The following is a 26,923-nucleotide window of genomic DNA, read 5'->3' as shown; positions in this document are numbered from 1 at the left end:
ATATATTCTTTTTCATGTTCTTTTCCATTACGGTTTATCACAGGATCCTCCGCTTGACTTTAAATAAACTTGGAGGCAAACATCTGCTAAGGGGAGAGCAGGGGAATAATTCTTTAAAAATTATTCTATAAATAAATAAATAAATAAATAAATAAATAAATGCCTTTAAGTAAGAATAAATATTCCTCCAGCTACACTGAAGGTGATGAAAGAGATCATTAAGCAGAAGAACTGCTTTGTAATGGAGCTCTTCTTCCCATGCCATTTATGTATGTATGTATGTATGTATGTATTTATTTAGGGGCAGTGAGGGCCTGAATTTTTTTCTAGTGAGACAAAGCTTCTCTCTTCCCAAATTTCAGCAGCAGTTGTTTCCATCAAAGGAAATTCATGGTTGATGAAAAAGACAATTATCCAAAGACTGTGGCGGTCTAGAGGGATCTGGAATACTCATCATGAGTCATGTGTTGATTGTAGATTCAAATGTGATGCTTATAGCAAATGCAGTGATATCATAGAGCTGAATACATTTTTAGCCTTTTCTCAGTTTTTGAGTAAATATGTTTTTTAAAACATATAGAAATAAATGACAATGAAAACACGACAACCCAAAACCTGTGGGACACAGCAAAAACAGTTCTAAGAGGGAAGTTTATAGCAATTCAGTCTCACTTCAAGAAACAAGAAAAATCTCAACTAAACAATCTAGCCATACACCTAAAACAACTAGAGAAAGAGTAACAAAGAAAACCCAAAAAGTCAGTAGAAGGAAAGAAATCATAAAGATCAGAGCAGAAATAAATAGAAATGAAGAAACCAATCGCAAAGATCAATAAAACCAAAAGTTGGTTCTTTGAGAAGATAAACGATATTGATAAACCTTTAGCCAGACTCATCACGAAAAAAAGGGAGAGGACACAAATCAATAAAATTAGAAGTGAAAAAGGAGAAATCACAACTGGCACTGCAGAAATACAAAGGATTATAAGAGACTGCTCTAAACAACTATATGCCAATAAAATGGACAACCTCGAAGAAATGGACAAATTCTTGGAAAGGTACAATTTTCCAAGACTGAATCAGGAAGAATTAGAAAATATAAATAGACCTATCACAAATAATGAAATTGAAACTGTAATAAAAAGTCTTCCAACAAACAAAAGTCCAGGACCAGATGGCTTCACAGGTGAATTCTCTCAAACATTTAGAGAAGAGCTAACACCTGTTCTTCTCAAACTCTTCCAAAAAATTGCAGAGGAAGGAACACTCCCAAATTCATTCTATGAGGCCACCATCACCCTGATACCAAAACTAGACAAAGATAACACAAAGAAAATTATAGACCAATATCACTGATGAACATAGATGCAAAAATCCTCAACAAAATACTAGCAGACAGAATCCAACAACACATTAAAATGGTCATACATCATGATCAAGTGGGGTTTATCCCAGGAATGCAAGGATTCTTCAATATACGCAATTCAATCAATGTGATACACCATATCAACAAATTAAGGAGTAAAAACCATATAATCATCTCAATAGATGCAGAAAAAGCTTTTGACAAAATTCAACACCCATTATGATAAAAAAAACTCTCCAGAAGGTGGGCATAGAGGGAACCTACCTCAACATAATAAAGGCCATATATGACAAACCCACAGCAAACATTATTCTCAATGGTGAAAAACTGAAAACATTTCCACTAAGATCAGGAACAAGACAAGGATGTCCACTCTTGCCACTCTTATTCAACATAGTTTTGGAAGTCCTAGCCACGGCAATCAGAGAAGAAAAAGAAATAAAAGGAATACAAATTGGAAAAGAAGTAAAACTGTTGCTGTTTGCAGATGGTATGATACTATACATAGAAAATCCTAAAGATGCTACCAGAAAACTACTAGAGCTCATGAATGAATTTGGAAAAGTTGCAGGATACAAAATTAATGCACAGAAATCTCATGTTCCTGTACACTAACAATGAAAAATCAGAGAAATTAAGAAAACAATCCCATTTACCATCGCAACAAAAAGACTAAAATACCTAGGCATAAACCTACCTAAGGATACAAAAGACTTGGATTCAGAAAACTATAAAACACTGATGAAAGAAATCGAAGATGACATAAACAGATGGAGAAATATAGCATGTTCTTGGATCAGAAGAATCAATATTGTGAAAGTGACTATACTACCCAAAGCAATCTACAGATTCCATGAAATCCCTATAAAATTACCAATGGCATTTTTCACAGAACTAGAACAAGAAATTTTACAATTTGTATGGAAACACAGAAGACCCCAAATAGCCAAAGCAATCTTGAGAAAGAAAAGTGGAGCCAGAGGAATCAGGCTCCCTGATTTCAGGCTATACTACAAAGCTACAGTAATCAAGATGGAATGGTACTGGCACAAAAACAGAAATATAGATCAATGGTACAGGAGCGAAAGCCCAGAGATAAACCTGCACACATATGGTCACCTAATTTATGACAGAGGAGGCAGGAACATACAATGGAGAAGAGACAGCCTCTTCAATAAGTGCTGCTGGGAAAACTGGACAGCTACATGTAAAAGAATGAAACTAGAACACTACCTAACACCATACACAAAAATAAACTCAAAATGGATTAAAGACCTACATGTAAGACCAGACACTATAAAACTCTTAGAGGAAAACATAGGCAGAACACTCCATGACATAAAGCAAGATCCTTTTTGACCCACCTTCCAGAATAATGGAAATAAAAAGAAAACTAAGCAAATGGGACCTAATGAAACTTAAAAGCTTTTGCACAGCAAAGAAAACCATAAATAAGACAAAAAGACAAGCCTCAGATTGGGAGAAAATATTTGTAAATGAAGCAACTGACAAAGGATTAATCTCCAAAATACACAAGCAGCTCAATATCAAAAAAAAACAAACAACCCAATCCAAAAATTGGCAGAAGACCTAAATAGGCATTTCTCCAAGGAAGACATACAGATGGCCAACACACACATGAGAAGTTGGTCAACATCACTAATCATTAGAGAAATGCAAATCAAAACCACAGTGAGGGATCACCTGACACCAGTCAGAATGGCCATCATCAAAAAATCTAGAAACAGTAAATGCTGGATAGGGTGTGGAGAAAAGGGAACCCTCCTGCACTGTTGGTGGGAATGTAAAATGATACAGCCACTATGGAAAACAGTATGGAGGTTCCTTAAAAAACTAAAAATAGAGCTACCATATGACCCAGCAATTCCACTACTGGGCATATACACATAGACAACTATAATCCAAAAAGAAACATGTACCACAATGTTCATTGCAGCACTATTTACAATAGCCAGGTCATGGAAGCAACCGAAATGCCTATCAACAGATGAATGGATAAAGAAGATGTAGCATATATATACAATGGAATATTAGCCATAAGAAGGAACGAAATTGAGTTATTTGTAGTGACATGGATGGACCTAGAGTCTGTCAAGCAGAGTGAAGTAAATCAGAAAGAGAAAAACAAATACCATATGCTAACGCATATATATGGAATACTAGGCAAATGGTACTGATGAACCCAGTGGCAGGGCAGGAATAGAGATGCAAACGTAGAGAACGAACTTGAGGACACCGAAGGGAGAGGAAGCTGGGACGTAGTGAGAGAGCAGCATCGACATATACGCACTACCAAATGTAAAATAGATGACTAGTGGGGAGCTACTACAGAGCACAGCTTGATGCTTTGTGAAGACCTAAAGGGGTAGGACAGGGAGGGTGGGAAGGAGGCTCAAGAGGGAGGGGATATGGGGATATATGTATACATATAGCTGATTCACTTTGTTGTACAGCAGAAACTGACACAATACTGTAAAGATTTAAAAAAAAGATATTTCCATATTAAAAATTTTAAACTATTAGAATAAAAAGAGTTCAATGGGAACACATCTTCGGAATTACTATGAAAGTGAGAATGTACATCTAATCCACGAAAATTCAATGAGGGAATGGGTTCTGTCTTGGGTTTTGCATATCTGGACTTAAATGATCAGAGATTTAAAGATGGTTCACATAGCAGGTTTGAAGGAACTGAGGCCCCAGTCCATCTCCTACACAGTTCTGCTCCATCAGTTATCTATCTGCTTTCTCTGGCATCTTCTGTCTCCTTTAGTGTTTACTCTCCTAAAAAGAGGTCAGGTGTTGGACCAGCTTTCCTCTAGACTACTATCCCATCTCTCACTTCAATCCAAACTTCTGGAAAGGATATTCTAGTCCATCCGCATCTCTGGTTCATTCATTCCTGCAACCCATTCTAGTATCCAGTTTTATTGCAGGTACCTTCTTGAAACTCAGACCTCTTACTGGCCAAATCTGCTGACTCACTTCAGTCTTCATTTGGTTTGATCTCCCCCCAGCATTCAATAATTTTGACCACCCTCTTCTTGAAAGTCTTGGTTTCTGTGTGGCTGTACCATCTTGACTGTTCCTTCTTAGTCTCTGCTGCCTCTGTCGTTGCCTTAAGTGTAGACATCTTGTCAGTGGTTCCCTGTCGGCCCTCTTCTCATCTTTCTCACTTTGCCTTGATGATTTCCTTTAATCCATAGCTTAAGCTGTCATTGCTATATGGGTGATTTCTAAATCTAGCCCTGACATTCGCCTTGAGTGAATCTTAATGAACCTCTCAAGCACCTTCCTCTGGAAGTCCGTGAGAATCACAAGTTCACTGTCTCCCTAACCTCTTTGCAGTTCACCAGAACTACTCTTCAGCCTACATATCCCTCAGTTCGGATGGTCCTCAGTTGCTCAGATTTGAGAACTTGAAGTCAACTCCCCCGTCCCAATCAGGCATAAAATTTATTTATTTTATTGAAGTATAGTTGATTTACAATGTTATATTAGTTTCAGGTGCAACATAGTGATCCAGTATTTTTATAGAGTATACTCCATTTAAAGTTATTATTATAAAATATTGGTTATATTCCCTGTGCTGTACATTTTCTTGTATCTTATTTATGACGTCAGCCCTCTCATTCCCCTGCCTTGCATCCCCTAGCCGCATCACTTCCAAATCCTGTAGGTTCTGCTTATTAGTAACTCTCAAATATTTCTTCCCGTTTCTACCTGTGCTTCCCAACTCGCTTCCCTTCATTCGGTTTCCTTCCCTTCCAACTTATCCTACACAATGCTGTTGTCTTTTTTTTTTTTTTTTTGAGTATGATCATGTCACTCTGTGTCCCATTCTCCACACATAAAAAATTTCTCAGTGACTTCCCATGGCTTATATCCTAGACTCCAACCACACAGGACCACCCTGTGCCCCTCTGGTATACATAGGACTTTGTCAACTCAGTCTTTGGTTTCCCTGTCCTGTTTACCTGCGGTCCCCTCATGTCTTTAGAGCCTATCCTCCACCATCTTGCGCAGTTCTAGGTCCTTTCGCACGCCATGTGCGTCCCCCAGTGGCAGTCATCTTACCTCTCACTTGTTAGACTTTGCAGGTCCTTCTACTAGAGCACTTATCTCCCTCAGTCTCCTTATGTCATAATTATATAGTAATTACCTATCCCCTTCCTATACTGTGAGCTTATCAAGGCAGGATCAGCCTTTATATATCTTGCTAACCTCAGCATAATAACTTCTGCATGGGAGTTGTATAACGACGGCTTTTTTTATTGAACACAGGTTTAGTAGAAAGTGAAGGAAGAATGCATTCTGTGGAAACTGATGGGCTGGATTTCTGGATATTGTGGATATAGTACTAGAGCATAGGATTCTGGGTTGCTGTCATTGGAGTGGTCTGCAGAAGGGCTGATTTCTCAAGTCTGTGGCGCTTTGCCTTATTTTTCGTGTCTGTGCTGGGAATCCCTACTTTTTTCTTTAGGAAGTCAATAAAGTGAAAAACTGGAGGAAAAAAAGGGAACTGAATCGCTCAAAGTTTTGGAAAATTACATTCGAGAATTTTTAACCACTAAAAGTCATCTTAAAAAAAAACAGTCACAAAAACAATACAAGATACAGATAAAAACAGGTCAGTTATTGATATGGCTTTTGGAATATTAGGCCCTGCTATTCCATTCAATGTATACAGCTATTTCATCAGTCAAGTTCATTTCACAGTAGTGTGTTGGGTGGTGTTGAGGAGCCATAAAGGCAGATGAGCAGAAGTCGTAGTAGGATGAATGATACCTGGTCCCATTTGGGGATGTGACAGAAGTGATATGACAAATGTGTATGGCTCTGATATAGGGCGGTTGATGTTCAGTGCTGTAAGAGAAAGGCCAAGGAAGGCCGCTCGGGATCCCCAGGAGGAAGGGAACAGGTCCAACCTAGATTGGAAAAGCTCGCGTGAATTCGATAGTCATTTGCGTTGAGCTTTGGAGGATGGTCATCATTTCCAGTGGGCGAGGATGGCAGAGGAGGTGGCGTTTCAGGCAGACAAGACCCTGACCCTCGGCACAAGGGAGGGAAAGCTGGAAGTGTTGAGAGCGCTTATGAAGGTCGCCAGGGATGTTTGGCAGGAGCGTGGCGGGGAGGAGGAAAGCTGGGCATATCCGGTGGAGGGCCCTGCCGGCGTCAGGCACTTGTACCCTGGAAAGCAGCAGAGATCTGTTGAAGGTTTTGAAATAAGTGATGGGACTGAGTACAACGTCACGAAAGACAGATAGGAGAGGAGAGCTCATGAAGCTGGGAGGGGAGTCAGAGGGAGGGCTGGGCGAGATGCTGGGGGTGCCGGCAGAGGCCGTATACTTGGGCGGTAGTTTGATCCCAGAGAACTGGGAGGAAGGCTGAATCATCCTTCTGAGGTCTGCGGCCTGAGTGATGACAGAGCAGGGAAGTGAAAAAAGGATTTCGTTTGGGGAAGCAGGTGGAAGAGGGGGCGAGAAGGGAGGAATGGGGAATTCTGTTTTATTTGTGGGGCAGTTAGCATCTTTTGACAGTTTCCGGCAGTGATTGTGGGCCTGCCCCTCAGAAGAGAGTCCAGAGGTGTAGACCTGGAATCGTGGTTCTCAATCTGTTTGGAGTCATGGATGCCTTTGGTGATATGGTGTAAATTAGGGTTTCTCATCCCCTGAAAGATGCACTTACGTACAAAACTTGACATAAAATTTTAGGGGACTCACAGCCCCTCAGAAGCTCCCTGTGGGTCCCAGGTTGAGGAACCCTGGCGTGTAACAGAGGAACCAGCGAGGCGAATAAAGATGGTTAGAGAGGTGAGGGGAGAGCCTGCAGGGTGGGGTCTGCAGAGGCCGAAGGCCAGACAGAGGTCTGAGAAGGTGGTGATGGGTGTGTGAGGCTGTGGGGGCGGGAGGGAGGCTCAGGAAGAGTCCTTTAAATGTGATGATTGTGAGTTCCTTGGGGACTGGACTCCCTAGCTGTGGACTGCTTGAGGCTGGGACCTTCATGCCTCATCTTCTCCCAGTGCCGAGTTCACTGCTTGGCATACACTTGTTGAATTTTTTTGAATGGCAGAGGATGGTCTGAGTGGAGGGGACCGGAGCCAGTTGGTAGAGGTTTAAAGAGTGAGTAGGTGGTGTTTAAAAACAAAAAGTAGTGGTAGCAGCCAGGTTGAGGGAAGATGTGTTTCCCTGAGAATCTGAAAAAGGTGAATGAAGATTTGTGCACAAGGGAGAGAAGGGTTTCTTTCTTGAGCAGGATCCTGGGGAAGGCAGCGGGGGATGGGATTAAGGCCAGTTTGTAGGGCAGTTTGGGAAAGGAGAAGGGACAATTATTCCTCTGAGGAGGGGAAGAAAAGTTTCCAAACTGCCACAGTGGGGAATGCCAGAGTGTGTGCCAGAGAGGGGTTTCCTGGAGGCGTAATCTAAGCCTGATTGCTTTGAACAATACAAAGGGCCCCTGCTTGAAAAATATCACTTTGTTAATATTATTGAAACTGTTAAAGCAGCTGCAGATTATCTCAGTGATTGTTATTGACACTGGAAGCCAGAAGTAAACTTGCTGTTGCGTCCCTGAAATGGTGTCTGGAGGCCAAGAGAGCTGGGTTCCAAATCCTGCTACAGGGTGAGCGGTGTGTGAGTGAGCTTTTTTCTTTCACACCAGCCCCAGCTCTCTTGCTTCCTTCCCCGTTAGTAGTTTCACCACTCAGTGTGTTTGACTGGGGACTTAAACTTTGAATTGAGCTTGAGCAGTTTAGCCACACACAGTGGACCCCAAACCATTACCTCCGTTATTTCTATATTATGTCAATCCATTAAGACTTGAAAATTGTTTAGATTACATTTTCTCTTTCAACCAAAGCATTTTTCTTGTTTTATTTTTGCTTTGCTTTTCAAACACTAGAAATTGTACCAATTTCTCAAACTGCATTGCAACTTAATAGTAGTTGTAAGCAAATGATACATTTTTATAAGAAATGTGGCAATGCCTCTGATATGATGGTAATTTTTTTAAGGCAGGAACAAAACTTGTGTACATATGAACAGAGCCTGATAGCACTACAGAAGAATAAAAAGTTTAATTGTTGGAGTGGTTTGTTCAGTGCCAAAGTTCCTCTTTCATTGATTTCTTTTATTTGCTCATTTTTTACTCAGATGGGATAATCAGAGATAATACAAATTTCAGGTGGGAGTTTTTATTTTAAACTCTGAATCCCAACCTTTATCGAGTCATGAAATCAATTTACTAGGTTGCAACTAGCATTTTTTAATGAAATAGAAGAGAAAATATTAAGAGCATAACATAACATAGATAAGTATGGTTTCAGGAAACCTTTCGGGGTGTGTGGGTATGTGTCTGGGTCATGGCGTAAATTGTGTGGCTTTCTGTTAATCATAGTCTGGAAAGTTGGAGGAACAGTCTTTTAGATAATGGTAGAATATGTAGACTAAAATGCATTTTAAATTAATTTAGGCACCAATATAGTCACTTCAATCTATCTCCACAGCTATAGGCCTGTGTGGATTTTCTTGACTTTAAGTGAAGGGCTTGAGTGTATGACTAAACTCATGGCCTGTAGACTCACATAAGGGAAATGGAGAGGGATAAGAAACGGAGCCTGAGAGCCAGCTGCCAGGCTCCCAGAGGCCCACATGGGGGAGGCCCGGCAGGAGGACTCGTGCACAGGTCCCTTCTGCTGGGTGGTTGCCAGCTCGGGACCCGGGTATGCAGTGGCCCGTGTCTGAATCTGGCTCAGTCCCTTAACTGCTCGGCGACTTTGAAAATCACGTCATATTTCTGTGCTTCAGCGCTCTCATCTTTAATGGCAGTAGTAACAGTCTCTGCCCCATAGGGGTTTTGTGAGGATTAAACGGAAAGCGCTTACAACAGTGCCTGGCACGCAGTAAGTGCCCAATAAATGTCAGCACTTCTGTTCTCAGCGCCCCATTTTCCCCAGCAGGTGCAGAGAGTAAGGATGATTACCCCGGCCCACTCTACCCAAGAATATGAGTAAAGTAATTGTGATCACACGTGGGCCACGTTGAGCCCTTTAAAAGAAAGATTCTCTGCAGATAACAGTATTCTTATTAACAAACCATTGCCTGTACGTTGCTAAAGCATTAGTCGAAAGTCTTCAGTTTCAGAGCATCCAAAATCCAAAAAGCATCTTAAGTGGAAATGGGAACTATGGGCAGCAGTGCCAGGTGATGCACAGAATTCTTCTTTTGTTTCCACCTGCAATGCTGCGTGCGGGCCGGCGTAGCTCACTTGGGTTTGTGTCTCTGCACTTTCCACTTCTCTGGATTCAGCTCTTCAGCATAGCAGTGTTTCCTACTTGTTGTTTTTCTGTGAGCTGATTGGCAGTCAGAGAGTTGCAAAGTTTGCTGGTATTTGTTTGTTTTGGTAAATTGGACCATCTGACAGGCGGTAGAATTGGGCACAGGAGAGGAGACCCACTGGCTCTAATCTCGAGAGAAGCCACGGGCTTGCAAGGCCTTTCGGTGTCCTCTCTGGCTCTGCTCCCATGGCGCTTGCTTACAAAAATGATACCATAAAGGTTACTACACTGGGTTTTTTGACCATTTGAATGAGGCGTATAAATGACCCTATGAGGAGAGAATTAACAATATAGGGTACTTTTTCCTGTGCCTTCATTTTTCAGTTCACAGGCGGGGACATTTTTATAAATTGCTTTGAGGCTGTAAACCAGACTGAAATGGAGTGGCCTCTTTCTAGGTTGATTACAGAATTAATAGCTAAAAGCAAAAAGGTCATTTTCAGCTGGGAGTTGAATGAGAAGCCACACGGAGCGCACGCACCCACCCGCATTCGCTTCTCTGCCTGGATGCGGCCTGAACTGAAGTGTGGCTTGGTTCTGTTTCTTTTTCTGGCAGGACTGTTTTTTTTTTCCCCTTGAATAAACAGTAAACTTGGCTAATTGAGGGTGTAATCATGCTTTTAAATCTCCTCCCTTCCTGCCTCCTCCAAGACTTGGCCCTCAGTTCTCTTTCCGTCTCTCTCTCTCCACTGCCCTCTCCTCCCAGCCTCAGGATGTGGCCAGCCGTCCTCCCGCACCCGTCTCCGGGGACCCATCCTGCCTGGACCGCCCCCCGCTCTGGCCCCTGTGCCCAGAAGCACAGCGCTCATGGCTTGCCTGCACGTCCTGCCTTATTGCCACACCCCCTGCCCTGCTACTCAGGGAACTGTCCTTTTGAAAGTGGTTCCAGGCCCTACATATTCTCCACTTTGGTCGTCTGTGCAACCTCGGCCTCTTCCGCCACACCACCATTCAAAGGTTTTTAAAAAAATATTGAGTAGCTGCACGCGAACATTTATAAAATATCCATCAAATATCCCGAGTTAGGGTCAACAGAACATCCCTTTGTCTCGGGGCTGCTGTGTCTTCTCCTTCCTTCACTACCTCTCTTTCACCAGGCCTGGCCTGCTGCCTTCTTATCTCCTGGCTCATGGCGCCTAGTTTCTTGGGCCATTTTTTGACGTCTGCCTGTGAACTCATTCCTTGGACCCTAATCTGTGGGAAGACTCTGAGCCCGGGATTGAAGGCAGTTTTACGTTTTCTTCTGCCAGGCATTTGGGGCGCACACCCAGCCTGGGACAGTCACTGGTTAAATTCTCTGCTTCACGTTTTCGGGACCATCCAAGCTCTATGAATTTTGACGCCTCGTGCTGCAGGCTCCAGTGCTCAGCATGGGTCGTCTAGACAGGTAAGTTCCCTCGGAGTCTCAAGCACTTGCTTCCCGTTCGTCCTCACCCTGAGGGTGCAGTGTTATTGAAAGAACTTTCCAGTTTGACACCCATCTTGGCACCTTGGGGCAGGCCTCTGGCGTTCTGTCCTGTCTCCTGGAGCCTGGGAGGCCACGGAAGCCCATCCTGCCCTGGGGGCAGAGCCGGTGCGCTCCTCTTCCCCGCTTCATTCCGCCTCTTTCATCTTCCCTAGTCAGCTCATGAGTGCATTTTTAAAAATGGTTTCTGTTTTACCCAGAGGTTTTAGATGTTGTCAGCACAAGCCTCAATTAGAGCATCTAGAGCATCACACTGCCAGACACCCCTCCTGTGGCTTCTGAGGTCTTGATCTCCTGGTCCTCCTTTTACTTCCTAGTTCCTCGGCTTCCTTCTGTCGTCTAAATATGGGTTTTCTAGAAAAGTCCATCCTTCCCCTTCTCCTTGCTCCATGCCATCCCCTCAGCAGTCTCTCACTCTCACGTTGACCAACGTTGCCTTCATAGCTTCATGTTTCCCATTAGCTGCTCCATAACTTCAACTGATGCCTAAACTTTTGTTTAAAACTAATCTCTCATGTTTCCCTCAAGGCTTCTTTGAGCTCCCAGTTTCTCTATTACTGTCACTTCCTTCTCCCCCTCTTCCCACTCCTCCGAAATCAAGGTCATTGGGAGATTTCCCTTTTTCATAACATTTACTAAATCCAGGGGATTCTTCTGCCCCAGCCTGGCCTAGTTCAGGTTTCCATCTCCTCTCTTCTAAACTGTGGGGATGGTGCTCTTGCTGGTTTTCCTACTTTTGTTCTGTTTACGATCCGGCCCACTCCTACACATGCCTTCTGTCAGGTCGCTGTCCCTGGGACGCAGCTCGGATTATCTCATCCCTTCGCCTCCGAAACTTCAGCCATTCCTCCCTCCCTGTCAGTGTGAACGCACACCTCTGTCTCCTCTGCCGTGGGGCCGCCTCTCTCCGCGGTCTCCTGTTTCTCTAACCGCCTATGCTCTGGCTGCCAGACTGAGGTGTTTGCTGATGGCCACGTGATTTTTTGAGTTTGGCTCCCATTTGTGACTTTTTTTTGTCATTGTTGTTGTTACCGTGTCCAAAGTCGTCTTATCCTTCCAGGGCAGCTCACATGCCATCAGCACTCCTCCAACCCCATCTGCCCAGAAGTAACCCTGACATCCCCTGGTGCCCCCGGTGCACTCTCTGTACCTCTCGTGGCACTTACTGTTCTCCTCTTTCTGTTAGCAGTAGCCGCGCCCTCCTCACGTGTCTCCTTCGAAGGATTTCTAACCCCCTAAAGACAGTGGTGGTGTCTTACTCGTCTTTTGCTCTACTTAATACCTTGTTTGTAAGTGGGCCCTCAGTAAATGTTCGTTAAGTGAATCTGCTAATGACAGTAGAGTGAATGAATAGCAGCTAGCAGCACCCAAGTGACCAATAAGAATATTCTGCTGTTTAGAAAGGGCATTTATTCAGCAAGCATTTACTTGGTTGGCCAACCCAATACTTAAATTGTTTTTAAAATGGCCCATGATTGAAAATTCAGGAAGGATAAAAGGACTGAGTGTTTGTGTCCCCCCAGAATCACGTGCTGAAGCTCTAATCCTTAGTGTGATGGTATTTGGAGATGGGGCCTTTGGGAGGTGATTAGCTGTAGATACGGTCGTGGGGGTGGGCCCCCATGATGGGATTAGTGCCCTTATAAGAAGAGGAAGGAACCAGAGCTCACACTCTCCACCATGTCAGGTACAGCAAGAAGGCTGTCTAGAAAGTGGATCTCACCAGAACCAGACCACGCTGGCTCCTTGACCTCAGACTTCTCAGCCTCCAGAACTGTGAGAAACAGTTTGTGGTCCAAAGCCACACAGTCTGTGTTATCTTGTTATGTCATAGCAGGCCTAAGTAACGACAGTAGTAAAAATAGTAAAAATATCTCCCTGCCAGCACCCTTCAGCCAGCCCATTCCCCTCCTCATGGACAAGCAGTGTTTTCAGTCTATTGCTACCCACCCAGTGATGTTTAGCTCTGTGTAGGCAGCTTGTTATTTATATTCCTTCCTCCTTTCGCCCTACTGGAGCATGCTACCTATGCTTTTTCATTTTACCAATACATAGTGCCTACCTAATGGGCTTCTTCACTCTGTTAATGACTGCACAGTATTCTGTTGACTGTATCTTACTTTATTTAATCGTCTGTTGATGGATATTGACATCATTTTCAATCATTTGCTATTACATAAACTACTGCAGTAGATAACCTAGCATAAATATCACTTTGTATGTGTTCATGTGTGTTGTACGATAAATTCTTAGAAGCGGAATTACTGACATTGCCAAGTTCCCCTTTACGGAAGAGGTACTGGCTTTCACTCCCACATGCAGCATGTCAGAGTGCCTGTTTCCAGACATCCTCTCCAACTGTCTTAGTTTCCTATAGCTGCTGTAACAAATTGCCACAAACGTAGTGGCTTCTAAAAACATGAATCTGTCATCTTACAGTTCTGGAGTTCAGAAATCCAAAATGGGTCTCACCAGGCTAAAATCAAGGTCTCAGCGGGCCTGTGTTCCTTCTGCAGGCTCAAGAGTGGGGAGAATCCATCCCTTGTGTTTTTCAGCTTTTAGAAGCCACCACGTTCCTCGGCTCATGGCCTCTCCCTCCATCTTCAGAGCCAGCGGCAGCGGGTTGAGTCCTCTGAATCACTTTGCTTCACAACTCCTCTGTTTCTGAGGCTTCAACCTCCTTTCGCTTCTCAGGACTCTGATGATTACATTAGGCACACCTGGGAAATCTGGGGTCCTCTTCCTATCTTAAAGTCAGCTGATTAGAAATCTTAATCCCACCTGCAGCCGAATTCCTCTTTGCCATGTGTGATAACATAGCACAGGCCCCAGGGGTTAGGACATGGACATCTTAGGGGGACTGTTATTCTGCCTTCCACACCAATCCAATATGCTTTCTAATTTTTTGATCTTTGCTAATCCAGTAGGTGAAAATGTAGATTCCTAGTTTTATTTTGTATTTATCCTGTTTGAGTGAAATTGAGTATCTTTTGGTTTGAGATATTTGTATTTCTATTTCTTCATTCTCTGTGGCTTCTGCCCATTTTCTTTTGGGATTTTGGTCTTTGTTGTTGTTGCTAGTTGTAGGAACTCTTTATGAGTTATAAATATTTTTCCCATTTATCTTCTGACTTTTCTTACAGTGGCTTTTGCTGTGGAGAATTTAAAAAATACTTATTTGGTAGAATTTGTCGATTGTGTGTGTGTGTGTGTGTGTGTGTGAGATGGGGATCCCTAAGCCCACTCCCAAGTTCATCGATTCACTAGGAGAATTCACAGGACTCAACAAAGAGTCGTACTCACAAGTATGATTTAATGTAGCAAAGGGATACAGAGCAAAAGCAGCATCCAGGGTTCCCTCCCAGTGGGGTCACTCAGGACACACTTAAATCCTTCAGTAACAATTGTGACAACTCGTGGGAAATGTTACCAACCAGGGAGGCTCGCTAGAGACTTAGCACCCTAGGTTTGTGTTGGGGCTGCTCACAGAGGTACCCTCTGCCTAGCACACACCAAATGCCAGAGTCCCAGAAGGAAGGCAGGAGGTCAGCTTAAAGCACTTTGTTGGTATAAACATTTTGGGTGCCGTAAAGCATGCTCATCAGTTAAGGAATGGTGGGCCCTCTCTCAGAATCCAGGTTCCCAGACGCCAGGCAGGGGCCAGCCATGCCACAGTCCTTTCTAATAAGGACAGCAGTCTCAGACCTGCGAGGTTAACTCTTCTGCACACTTTTATAGCTTCTGGGTTTTACATCCCAGGTAGGAAGGTCTTCCCCACTCAGAGTTAAAAAATAATTATCCTGTGTTCCTCTAGTACTTTAATTTCCTTTTAAAGATTTAAATGTTTGATCCATTTGGAATTTATCCGGGGTTGCCATGTAAGATAGGGATCCAACTCTTTCTCCTCCTTTTGTTGCAACACCATTTGATGACTAATCTGCTGGTTTGAAATACCACCTTTATCACATACCGAATTTCTCTCTGTATTTGGTTTTATTTCTGTTTCGTTTCTCGCATCAGTCACTCTTCATGCGCCAGTAACAGTCTTGTGACTATTAAGGCTTTATAAGACGTAATGTCTAGTAGGGCAAGCCCCTATTTTTCCTTCTCTCTTTTATTCCTTTCGTCCCTAGTCTTGCTCAACACACATTTAGATAATGCCTGCATTATAGCTGGGCACTGGAGCACAGTTTTCCTGGGTGATGTGGGTGAACAAATGCGTACGATACAGATGGCAGATATACAGGGTGTCAGGAGGGGGAAAGTCAGGGGTCGGTTTCGAGGAAAGTGTCTGAGAGGGGTCCAATCCTGAAAGACGAGCAGGGGTACTAGCCAGGCAGAGACGGATGTGGCTGACTGCAGTGACAGTATGTGCAGATGTCAAGGGGCCGGACACAGGCTGGACCCACACATGGGTTGGAGTCCGGGAGTTGGTATCCATGTGGGGGTGGTAGCGAGAGATGGCGCTGGAGGGGAAAGCGGGGCAAAAGCTTGCAGAGCCTAACGTGCCCCACCAAGAAGTTTTGTTTTTTTATTTGAAGGTGAAGGGAGCCATTAAAGGGGTTTAGGCAGGAAAGTGACATGATTAGATTTCTGTTTCGAAAAGATTCCTTGGGCTGCAGCATGCAGAGTAGATAGAGAGGCTCATCAGTCCATCTCTGGGGACGTTTGTTAGCCACTTGAGTGTGTGATAGGTGTGTGATAATGAGTCCTTGAGATGGGGCAGTGGAGAGGGACAGGAGAGAATGGATTTGAGAAAGATCTAATACCAGTAGAATTTGTTGATTGACCGGTTATAGTTACAAGGGGGACTGGGATGATAGGGAAGAAGCCAGCCTGGATAAACAGATCGATGGTGGGGTCAGTGGTCAAGATGGGGGTTGGAGGAGGGGAGTGAGGAAGAGAAGGCAAGTTCCATCTTGGCTGTGCTGAGTCACAGGTGTCTGTGGGACAACCAGGTATGGGTATCTGGGGGACCGGTGGCTACAAAGACCTGGAGCTCTGGCCTGGGGAGAGGTTTATTTGGTAGACCTGGATGTGGTCATTGGCATTTTCATCGATGCAGCCAAAATTGCCAGGAGAGAGAATTACAGTGAGAAGGGGTGCTGTGGGTGAACCCTGAGAAATGTCAGCCTTAAATGATTATGATTGTGGCCAAGTAGTGAAGAATGTTCTTTTCCTAAAATGATTTCAAATGACATTTCAAATGTACTTTTGTAGTCCTTTCCTGAATAAATGAATATGTACATTTATACATGAAGGTAAGGGTGACTCAGAAATATTAAAGCCATTTTCTCCAGGGAAAAAGGTAGAAATAGGACTAGGAGAGTTCTTTATGCAAACAAAAATAGCGATGGTAATTCATGTGCAAGTTGCTTTGTGACCTATGAGAATTTTGTCAGATTTTTGGATGAAATTACTTTTGATGCAGTTGTATGAGTTAACTTACCACGTCAGGTTGTGTGAAAAGAGGTTGCAATCCCTATAGGGCAGGAAGCTGTTACTTAGAATCATAAACTTCCCCAAGTTTCAGCACCTCCTATGGGTCTTCCTTAAAATTTTAGACTTTTCCCCCTAACTTGAATGAAAGCAGTATTTTTCGTATACGAAGGGGTCCTGTTTCTTAAGTGTAATCTAAAAGAAGAAAATGAGATAATTTCACATTGCTGCACCCTTCAGTAGTAGATGGAAGCTTTGAAGAAGGCGCACGTCTTCATTTCCAGAAATCAAATTAGAAAAAAATGCTCAGATTCCTGTTCAAACATTCCAGATTTTTCTCAGGAAAGAGTTAGTGACCAGTTCCCTGATTTTTTTAAGGCTAGGTCCTCAAAGATGTAGTAAATCGTGTCCACTGATGACCGTGCCCTTGTGTGGTGACAGCATCATTTGAAAGCACTACTACATCTATATAGCTTATCAATTTATTTACCTGAATACTGTGAAAATTATTTTCTTCTTTAACTGTCTCCCTCTTGAAAGATATTTAATTTTTATAAATCTGACTCTCAAACATCCAGTTCTGAGACATGACACGACAAGCCTTTGGGGGAAGGGGCTGTCTGTGAAGGGCCTCTATGAGATCTAGGAATCCGAATTCAGTGACAGACAGTTCTCCCTCCTCAAAGAAGGAAACTCATGAATCACTCAATATTTATAGATTCTACTCAGTAAGAATAAATCCAATCTAGATGTTTAAAGCCAGTCAGTGCATCTTTATATAAGTGCCATTTAAAAATAATGGCTAATTAAGTGAAAGCTAAGATCTGCTGTCATTTCAGATTTTGCTCCCAGAAGACACAACAGTGATAAATGTAGCTAAATTAAAGACAAGTTACATTCTCTTTGTCAGAGCTGTTTTTATCCCTAGTGTGAAATCGGAGATTTTCTCTCAGCTTTGTCCTTTAACATTTTTCAAATGTTACATTGTGCTATTTTTAATCCTGGAAAAAATGCACATGATTGCTTCTTTTTATTTCAAGTCTCCATGCATGGTATCTCTTGACTAGTAGGAATCTGAATTGGTGAAATGCCCAAATATTCATACAGAGCCAAATAAAGGAAGACCTGCTCACTCGAAGCCAGGGGTGAGCACTTGAGAGTCTCTGGTTTCTGAAGTCAGTTTCCCGGCTTTGATACTGGGCTCTGCTTATGCAAGATGCTCACACTGGGGAGGCTGGGCGAGGGCGCATGGGCCTTCCCTGTACCTTTCTCACAACTTCTTATAAATCTATAATTATTTCAAAATCACTTAAAAAAGTAAAGCAGCCCCCCAAACAGCTTGACCACACAGAACCCTCAGGCAAGATTCCTACGTGCTCTGGTGTATTCCATGGCCCTTGAGGGTCAGGGCATCACCCCCGGAGGGTCTGGTTCAGCGGGGTGAGCTGGGGCCCAGGCAGTGCCTGGCAGGTTGGAGAAGCGCCCCCCACGCCAGGGTCCCGAGGCAGAAGCGGGGCAGGGCCCAGGCCCCAGGAGAAAGTCAGGAGGGCTTCCAGAAGCGCCCGCTGAACACTGACCTTTGCCAAACCCTCCTCTGCCCCTGAGGCTTTGCTGAGCTGGGACTGAAGCTTTCTCAGGTTCTACACAGGCGGTGAAGCGAAATGGGTGCGGGGACGGGGTCACCGAGGGCACGTCACCACCCACTTGGCGAACCTGACGCCCTGCGCACCCTCAGGAGGGAGAGTCTCTAGAAGCAGTTCCCTCCGTGGGACTTCTGTTTCCCAAACAGGGTCCCAGCTGACCCAGGGGTGCAGGTAGGCATAACTGTGGAAAATGTCAACCTGTGGATCAACTTCTAAACGACTCAAAGTCTTAAAAATGGCATGCCTATAAGAGAAAATAAAGGACAACTAAAAACCTCAAGACACGTAACCCACTAACTTCAGGTTTTAACATTTTCAGACAGGAGCTGTAATTAGCCTTGTAACAAGTAACCACTTGTAGGGAATTTTGTACTTTTTAATAATGCGGTACAGATGAATGTGTTTTGTCCTTGCTTTTAACACTCAGTAGTTTTAATTTTTTTGGTAATAATCCACCTTTATGTTACTCTGTTGAGAGCTTGTGTTTTAAAAGTCTTGCTCTATTCTCTTATCTGAATCTTTAAGGGAAAAAAGGTAAAAATTAAAATACCTGGGAAGTCCTGTACGTTCAGCTTTAGAAAATGTGAGCTTGGTTCTTGTAGAACGCTTGCTTCAGTAGAGCCAAGAAGTTCATGAGAGCTTAGTGTTCACATTGTGTTTTCCTTTAAAAACTAACAAATAATGCTTTAAAAAAATGTTTTCTTGTAATTGTAAGCTAATGTATTTGGATGGTTAAAATATTGGTTTGAGCATCTGATCTTTTCACCTTAAGCTCCAATCCAATGTTAGATGCGTTGCTGTGTATTTCATGGCCAGAAATACCTGGCTGTTATTTGATTCATAAACTTGCCTGAAATATTTGAGGTCCAAGTTTGGCTCTTAGCATCAAGAGTCGCCTGGGAGCTCTGTCCATCATAGAGTTCCCATCGACACGTTTCCCAGGGAAAGGATGCCAGTCAGGGACTCGTCCTATATATCTGGACATCACTCAGAATGTGAAGTGTCCCGCCAGAACTATTTCATGAGAAGGGCCACCTGATAGGTCACTACCTTGAGGACACTGTATCATTCCCATATTAATGACAATTCTTTTATATGACTCGTATTCAGACATTAAAGAAATCATGGAGATAATTTTGGTTTGGGCTAGAACTTTATCTTCTGGTAACAATTTTGTGTACTTACATTACACTTACAGTAATTTTAATATAAGATGCAAGAGAATATTTGAAGCAAAGAAGGAGTTGCTTTATTATTAGTGGTTGAGAAATAAGTAAGTTACATTGAAAATGCTGCTGGCAAGTCAGAGGACACTTGGCATTAATACATCTGGAGAGAAATCTTTATCTGGCCTTTGAGTGAACAATTTTATTCTTTCTTCTGAAAAGGCCACCCTATTTGTTTGAGCTTCATGGGAAAGATACAAATAACTAAAAACCAAAAAATGAACAAAACTAATGTTGAGATCAGGAACTTATTTCAAGAAAGCAGATTCTAGGTTTTCTTTTCAATGAGTGACAGTACAGCCTTACGTCATCTACAGGTTTGTCACCAGCACAGAGTTCAGCAGCATTGAGTACTTACCCAGACCAGGTACTGACCAGGGCAGTATCTGGTGCTCAGATGTCACCAGGAGGATGCTTGGACCTGTCCTGTAGATGCCGTGTATGGATAAAGAAGTGTGCTATACGTTTTAGTGCTCTTTTCACCGGAAGTCCCTCTGTCTTTGGGTTAAACTTCATTTAACAGAGATCACTTGTTCTCCCCGGGGGTACTGAATAAGTATTGCTGTGGATTCACTGTCAGCCTAAAGTCTCAATGAATTGCATAGCTAGGTCAAAGTCATTGCTGATGTGTGGTCACAGAATACACAGCACTTGGGCCTAGTGCTGCCAGAGTTGAGGCCTGCCAAGGGTGCCACATGGTTTGGAAAGCTCAAGAAGACAGGCCGGAGAGCATGATCTTGATCAGTTTTTGCCTTAAACCCCTTGCCATTTAAATACAGAAAACCATTGCTGCTAAGTGATGCTTTTCCAGAAACTCTCTGTAACATTGAGGTCGGCGGAATACTGGCATTGGAGACCATAGGCTGATAGTAGGAAAATGGGTGGAAGGAAGATACTTAGAGGAAAAGTGCCTCCTGAGAAAGTGCTTGAGCAGGGGGTGTATAAGGCTTCCCATCCTCATTCAGTTAACAAATCTGTATTCCACCTATGTGGGCCAGACACTGTTCCAGTTACTGGGGATCCAGGATGGGAAGAAAGCAAATGTCTGCCTTCATGGAGCCCATGGTCTAGGAGAGAGGACGGTAGGGCTCCAGTAGTAACAAATAAGTAAATATATGTCAAGTGGTCATAAGTGATGGAAATGAAATGGGAAGGAGAATGGGGGGTGCTGTTGTGGGGGGAGCATGTTGTGTTTCTATAGGGTGTCAGAGAAGGGCTCATTGATTAAGGTTACATTTGAGCAGAGATGTGAAAGAAGTAAGAGAGGGAACCATGAGGGCAAAAGATTCCAGACAACTGGAACAGCAGGGGCAAAGGCCCTGAGGTTGGTGTGTGTTTGGTGCTTTCGGGGAGCAGCACTTAAAGCCTTAGTGGCTGGAGTGGATTGAGCAAGAGGAAGAGCAGAGACGTGGTGGGGGACGTGGCCAGATGGCAGCAGCTGCGTAGGCTATTGGAAGTACTTCCACTTTTACCCAAAGCGAGATGAAAAGCCATAGGGGGATTTGGGGCAAGGGAAAGATTTGATAGGTTGTGACACTATTACTCTGACTTTACAAGTGAAGATGAAAGCAGAGGTCTAGTTAGGTGATGTTATTATAATGATCCAAGTGGAGACGGCAGAGCCTTACACCAGGGTGGTAGCAGTGAGGTGATGCCAAGGTTTTGGGTTCAATCAGTGCGAAGGATGGGGCTGTCATCTACTGAAATGCGGAGACTGGGAGGAGCAGGTTTGGGTAGGAGTTGCGAATGTCATAGTCCTCCAGTGCAGTGGCCAAGTCTGGAGATCACAGTGGGGGCTGGAGAGCGATAGATACTTAGGAGTCTCCAGGGCATGCATGGTATTCGAAGCCATGAAATTCATCAGTGTCACCTTAAGAGTGAGCATAGAGACGAGATGCAGAGGTCTGAGGCCTGTTGTTTCAGAGAGGAGGGCGTTGATTCCGAATTCACAGAGAACAGTTAATTAAGAATTTTCTTAACATTCTGTCTCTCTCTCAATAGATTAACACATCACTGGTCCCTTTTGAGACAGTTGCTCTGTTTAATAATCATTGCTGAATTTTCTTTTCCTTTTATATTTTAGTGTCTTTTACCCAGTTGATTGCTAATACGGCTTAAAATTGATAGGCATTTTGGGGTCTGGAGATCTGATTTTTGTGCAGTAGCATTAAAAAAAAAAACACACCAAAAGAGATGTTTGTAGCCATAGAAAATTGTGGTCTCAAAATTATATAATTGTTAATCAAGATAGAAGGTAGCGAAAGTCTTGTCTAAATCTTCCACTGCTATTTCTTGCTGAAAAGTCTCAGCTCGGGTTGTGATTTCATGGTAGGCAAATCTGGTAAAAACAAAACAAAACAAAAATCAAAGGATATAGCATTTTAGAGTATTAGTTCCTTTACACTGAACTTGAAATTCTTTTTTCTTTCTTTTCTCTTTTTTTTTTGCCTTTTCTAGCCAATATTTGCATTTTTAAATGAAGAAAAGTTTAATGTGAATGGATGGATGGTTTATAATCCGGTCGAAGAATACAGAAGGCAGGTGAGTCAGTAGATACTGTGGCACGTGGGGAATCTCACACATGCCTGGTGAGGATATGCCGGCAGTCATGCTCTTTGAGAATCAGTAACACCCTTGCTAAATAGGTTTTTCCCGGCAGTGGTATAACATGGCTCATTCTGTCTGTCTAGTATTATGGAACCTATGAGCTCATCCCAGGGCCATGTTCAAGCTGCACTGAAGGCTGCATGGCTAAGTTCTATTTTCTTCTGCTACACGAACATCTGTTATATGTTGTCCATGAAATGAATGAAATACTCCAGAGTCTAGAAAAGCCAGACTTCTGTACCTTACTACTCAGGAGTTGATGTCACGATGTATTTATGTATTTGGGAGCTTAACTATTACTGGCAGTTAGATTTCAGTTATATTCATTTCAGTTTAGAGATTCAAATGATTTAGAACTATTTTCCTGTATTGATGACTTTTCAAGAAAGCTTTGACGAATGTGTATGAGAATTGCCACTACTGCTGTCTTAGGTAACTTCACCCACATGCATGTTTCTTTGCACTAATAAAGCAGGAGGCTTCATGTACTGTTGCCGTTCAGGGGCAAAGGTCTCTCAGCATTTTTAAGAAGGTTCCCATGCCTGTTAAGGAACAAGAGCTGCACTTTACCTCAGCTATAACCAAATCGCAGGACAGCTAGGAGTTTTGTGATAAGATTTTTCATAGTACTCATTCTACAAAGCTCATAAAATAATTGAGAAGTTTTGTTGACTGAGCTTTGAGAATCAAACCAAACCCAGTGAATGTAAAGTAAAATTGCAGAACCCTAGCCTCGAGAAGAACCTTCCAGCCACCACCTCCACTACCAGGCACCTGGGTTGACTTCCCAGTTTATTCTTTTTTAATTAATTTTTATTGGAGTATAGTTGTTTTACAGGGTTGTGTTAGTTCCTGCTATACAGCAAAGTGAATCAGCTATAGCACAGGGAACTCTACTCAGTGCTCTGTGGTGACCTGTTTAGTCTTGATCAGTGGTTTGTGCCTGTTCATAAGAAGATTCGATGCTCAGGATGCAGGTGTGGGAATTTATCTCTAGAGCACATGTATGAGGTGGTATGTCGCGTTGCTTCCAGAAATCAGCTTTACACTCTTGAGTTTTTGGAGGCTGTGTGTACCTCGCATTTTAATCACCTCTGTTCTGAGTCAGTTGTGGAGGCAGAAGAAGGAGCAGTAAAACATCTTGCATGTTTTGGAGACCTCTGTAGTGTTATGTATTAAAGTATCTGCACCTTAATTTTCGAGTGTTATTGACAATATTAAGACTTATTTTTTAGGTCAAAACTTCTAGCTTCAAACAAAACAGTTCCTGTTTTTAAGCTTGCATGCATATATGAACTATTGAAGGTATTCTGTTCTAGACTGCCATTATATTCCATCTTTTTTTTTTTTTTCTTATACCTTTCTGATGGGAATTGTAACTCTCTAATTGGACTGAACATCAGACTCATCTGTTTGGTCTGGGCTCTATAGGGCCAGACCTAAAGATAAGGTACAATATCTGTCCCCAAAGCAAGCACCCACATGGCTCACTTTTGTGTGTGTACTTGTGTATTTGTGAGTGTGGGGAGAGAGTTATTCCACCACCTCTGGACCTTGTCCACACTAGATACAATTTTGTGGGTAGGCGGTAGGGTGGGAGGTGCTTTCCGTGTCGCGCTGGCAGTCTGCTTAGAATGCAGATGACTGTATTTCTCGCACAGCTCAGAGGGGCAATCACCCATCTCAGACCACTTGATTGAAAAAACTCTTAGGAGGTGGCGAAATGAGCCTCCCCAGAGGGGTTTTCCTTGCTTCCCTTCTATGAATTTCATCACAAGCTCAGCCTCTTTCTACTTTGGAGCAGGTTGAAGCATTCCCTCTGTTTTGAGTAGGGAGTGGAAATTGCCTGATCTGTTTTCTACCTTCAGTTAGACACAGATGAAGATTACATAAATGTACTTTTCTTTAGGGTGGGGGTGGGGTGCACAGGTTGGGGAGGCACTTGGGTTTCTCTTTATTGTACAAGTAATAGAGAAAAGTTGGACGTGAGATCAAGGAAGGTGACAAGTTTAAGAGAATTTGTATTTACCAACTATTGGCTAGAATTCTAGAACCCAGTAGCATTTTGTCTTGCGTTCTTATGTTGTCTGCATTATTGATCTGGCTCCCTTACTGTAACTCAGTAGAACGTTACTACCCTGTTGTCAGAGGTACGTGCACATTCTGCTCACAAGAAGAAAGGAGACCCCCCAACCAAGGCCAGATCCAGAGATGGAGTCGTCAGTGCTGACGTGGACTTCCTTTTGTCCTGCAGGGCTTGCCCAATCACCACTGGAGAATCACGTTTATTAATAAGTGCTATGAACTGTGCGACACTTACCCGGCTCTCTTGGTGGTTCCATATCGTGCCTCAGACGATGATCTCAGGAGAGTTGCAGCTTTTAGATCCCGAAACCGAATCCCAGTGAGTACGGCCATTCATGTTTTGTGTAAAGAGTGCCTTTTCTTCCATGAGAACGGTAGTCAAGTAATTCAGAGAAACACTCCTTCGGGATTTCAGTCCCACAAATAATTATCAGGTGTCTTCTGAGCACACAGCAGCAGGCCAAATGGGAAAAGAAGGAAGACATCACCTGCCTTCCAGGAGCTCACAATCAAGGACAGAGAATGAACTCAAGGAATTCTTGTACAAGGGAGGGGACAGGTAATGCCAGGTGGAAAGGAAGAAGGACTGTGGCCTGTGTCTTTGTAGCATGATAACTGACAAATGTTAGGCTCTCGGTAAATGTTGATTGAGTTATGCTGGAAACAACACACTAGCCTGTGTTATGCAGCCTATAAGTACAGGCTTTTAATATCACCTTTATTAGGATTTATCTGTCCTCATCACGTTTGTAAGCTGCCTTCATACCATTAGCAACCTGTGGTCAGGTGCGGATTATCCCAAACAGTATATTTACGATATCATTGGACCTAGTTCATAAAGTAGTCTTTGGTTCTTAAATATTTATGTAGATGTCACACTGTCTACTCTGTGTCCATAAATCTTATTGACTAAAAATTTAGAGAATTTTTCCCTTCTTTTAATTTTCAGGGCATATCATAATAAGTACATTGTTTTGCTTTGTTTTGGTTTTGAATTTGAAAAACAAGGGTTAAAAAATTAAGATTTAATGTCACATTGCCTTTAACTTTCGAGTGTAGACATTTTTGAACTTTAAAGGATATTTGTGTGAAATTTTTTTATACGATCAACGTAATATGAATTGTAACTTTTTATTTTTTATTTTTTTAAGAACTTTTATTGAGATATAGCTAACATACAATAAACTGCATACATTTAGAGTGTACTATTTGGTATCCCAATCTCCCAATTCATTCCTCCCCAACCCTCCCTGCTTTCCCCACTTGGTGTCCATATGTTTGTTCTCTACATCTGGGTCTCTATTTCTGCCTTGAAAACCGGTTGATTTGTACCATTTTTCTATAGTCTGCATATATGTGTTAATATATGGTATTTGTTTTTCACTTTCTGACTCACTTCACTCTGTATGACAGACTCTAGGTCCATCCATGTCTCTACAAATGTCCCAGTTTCATTGCTTTTTACAGCTGAATAATATTCCATTGTATATATGTACCACATCTTCTTTATCCATTCATCTGTTGATGGACATTTAGGTTGCTTCCATGTCCTGGCTACTGTAAATAGTGCTGCAATGAACATTGGGCTGCATGTGTCTTTTTGAATTATGGTGTTCTCTGGGTATATGCCCAGCAGTGGGATTGCTGGGTCATATGGTAGTTCTATTTTTAGTTTTGCAAGGAACCTCCATACTGTTCTCCATAGTGACTGTATCAGTTTACATTCCCACCAACAGTGCAAGAGGGTTCCCTTTTCTCCACACCCTCTCCAGCATTTACTGTTTGTAGATTTTCTGATGATGCCCATTCTGACTGGTGTGAGGTGATACCTCACTGTAGTTTTGATTTGCATTTCTCTAATAATTAGTGATGTTGAGCAGCTTTTCATGTGCCTCTTGGCCATCTGTATGTCTTCTTTGGAAAAATGCCTATTTAGGTCTTCTGCCCACTTTTGGATTGGGTTGCTTGTTTTTTTGATATTGAGCTGGATGAACTGTTTATATATTCTGGAGATTAATCCTTTGTCTGTTGATTCGTTTGCAAATATTTTTTCCCATTCTGAGGGTTGTCTTTTCATCTTCCTTATACTTTCCTTTGCTGTGCAGAAGCTTTGAAGTTTCATTAGGTCCCACTTATTTATATTTTTGTTTTTATTTCCATTGCTCTAGGGGGTGGATCAAAAAAGATCTTGCTGTTTTTTACAATGAAGAGTGTTCTTCCTATGTTTTCCTTTAGGAGTTTTATAGTGTCTGGCCTTACATTTAGGTCTTTAATCCATTTGGAGTTTATTTTTGTGTATGGTGTTAGGGAGTGTTCTAATTTCATTCTTTTCCATGTAGCTGTCTAGTTTTCCCAGCACCGCTTATTGAAGAGGCTGCCTTTTGTCCACTGTATATCCTTGGCTCCTTTGTCATAGATTAGTTGACCGTAGTTTATCTCTGGGCTTTCTATCCTGTTCCATTGATCTCTATTTCTTTGTTTGTGCCAGTACCATACTGTCTTGATTACTGTAGCCTTGTAGTATAGCCTGAAGTCAGGAAGCCTGATTCCACCAACTCTGTCTTTCCTTCTCAAGATTGCTTTGAATATTCGGGGTCTTTTGCGTTTCCATACAAATCATAAAATTTCTTGTTCTAGTTCTGTGAAAAATGCCATTGGTAATTTGATAGGGATTGCATTGAATCTGTAAATTGCTTTGGGTGGTATAGTCATTTTCACAATGTTGATTCCAATCCA

General features: G+C 42.7%; 1 protein-coding gene across 4 annotated transcripts in view; it reads left to right on the top strand.

Annotated features, from left to right (window-relative positions):
* MTM1 (myotubularin 1) overlaps window positions 1-26,923 on the top strand; it is a 107,275-nt gene that overhangs the window by 44,196 nt on the left and 36,156 nt on the right. For all 4 annotated transcript variants that reach the window (XM_057718796.1, XM_057718793.1, XM_057718795.1 and 1 more), the window contains exons 7-8: window positions 21,953-22,036; window positions 24,357-24,506. In XM_057718796.1, the coding sequence (XP_057574779.1) occupies window positions 21,953-22,036; window positions 24,357-24,506 (234 nt within the window). The remainder of the gene's footprint in view (window positions 1-21,952; window positions 22,037-24,356; window positions 24,507-26,923) is intronic.

The sequence above is a fragment of the Hippopotamus amphibius genome, chromosome X (assembly GCF_030028045.1).
Source record: "Hippopotamus amphibius kiboko isolate mHipAmp2 chromosome X, mHipAmp2.hap2, whole genome shotgun sequence".
NCBI classification, from domain to species: domain Eukaryota; kingdom Metazoa; phylum Chordata; class Mammalia; order Artiodactyla; family Hippopotamidae; genus Hippopotamus; species Hippopotamus amphibius.
Note: the sequence above shows the minus strand (reverse complement) of the source record. Positions and strands in the feature narration are given on the sequence as shown.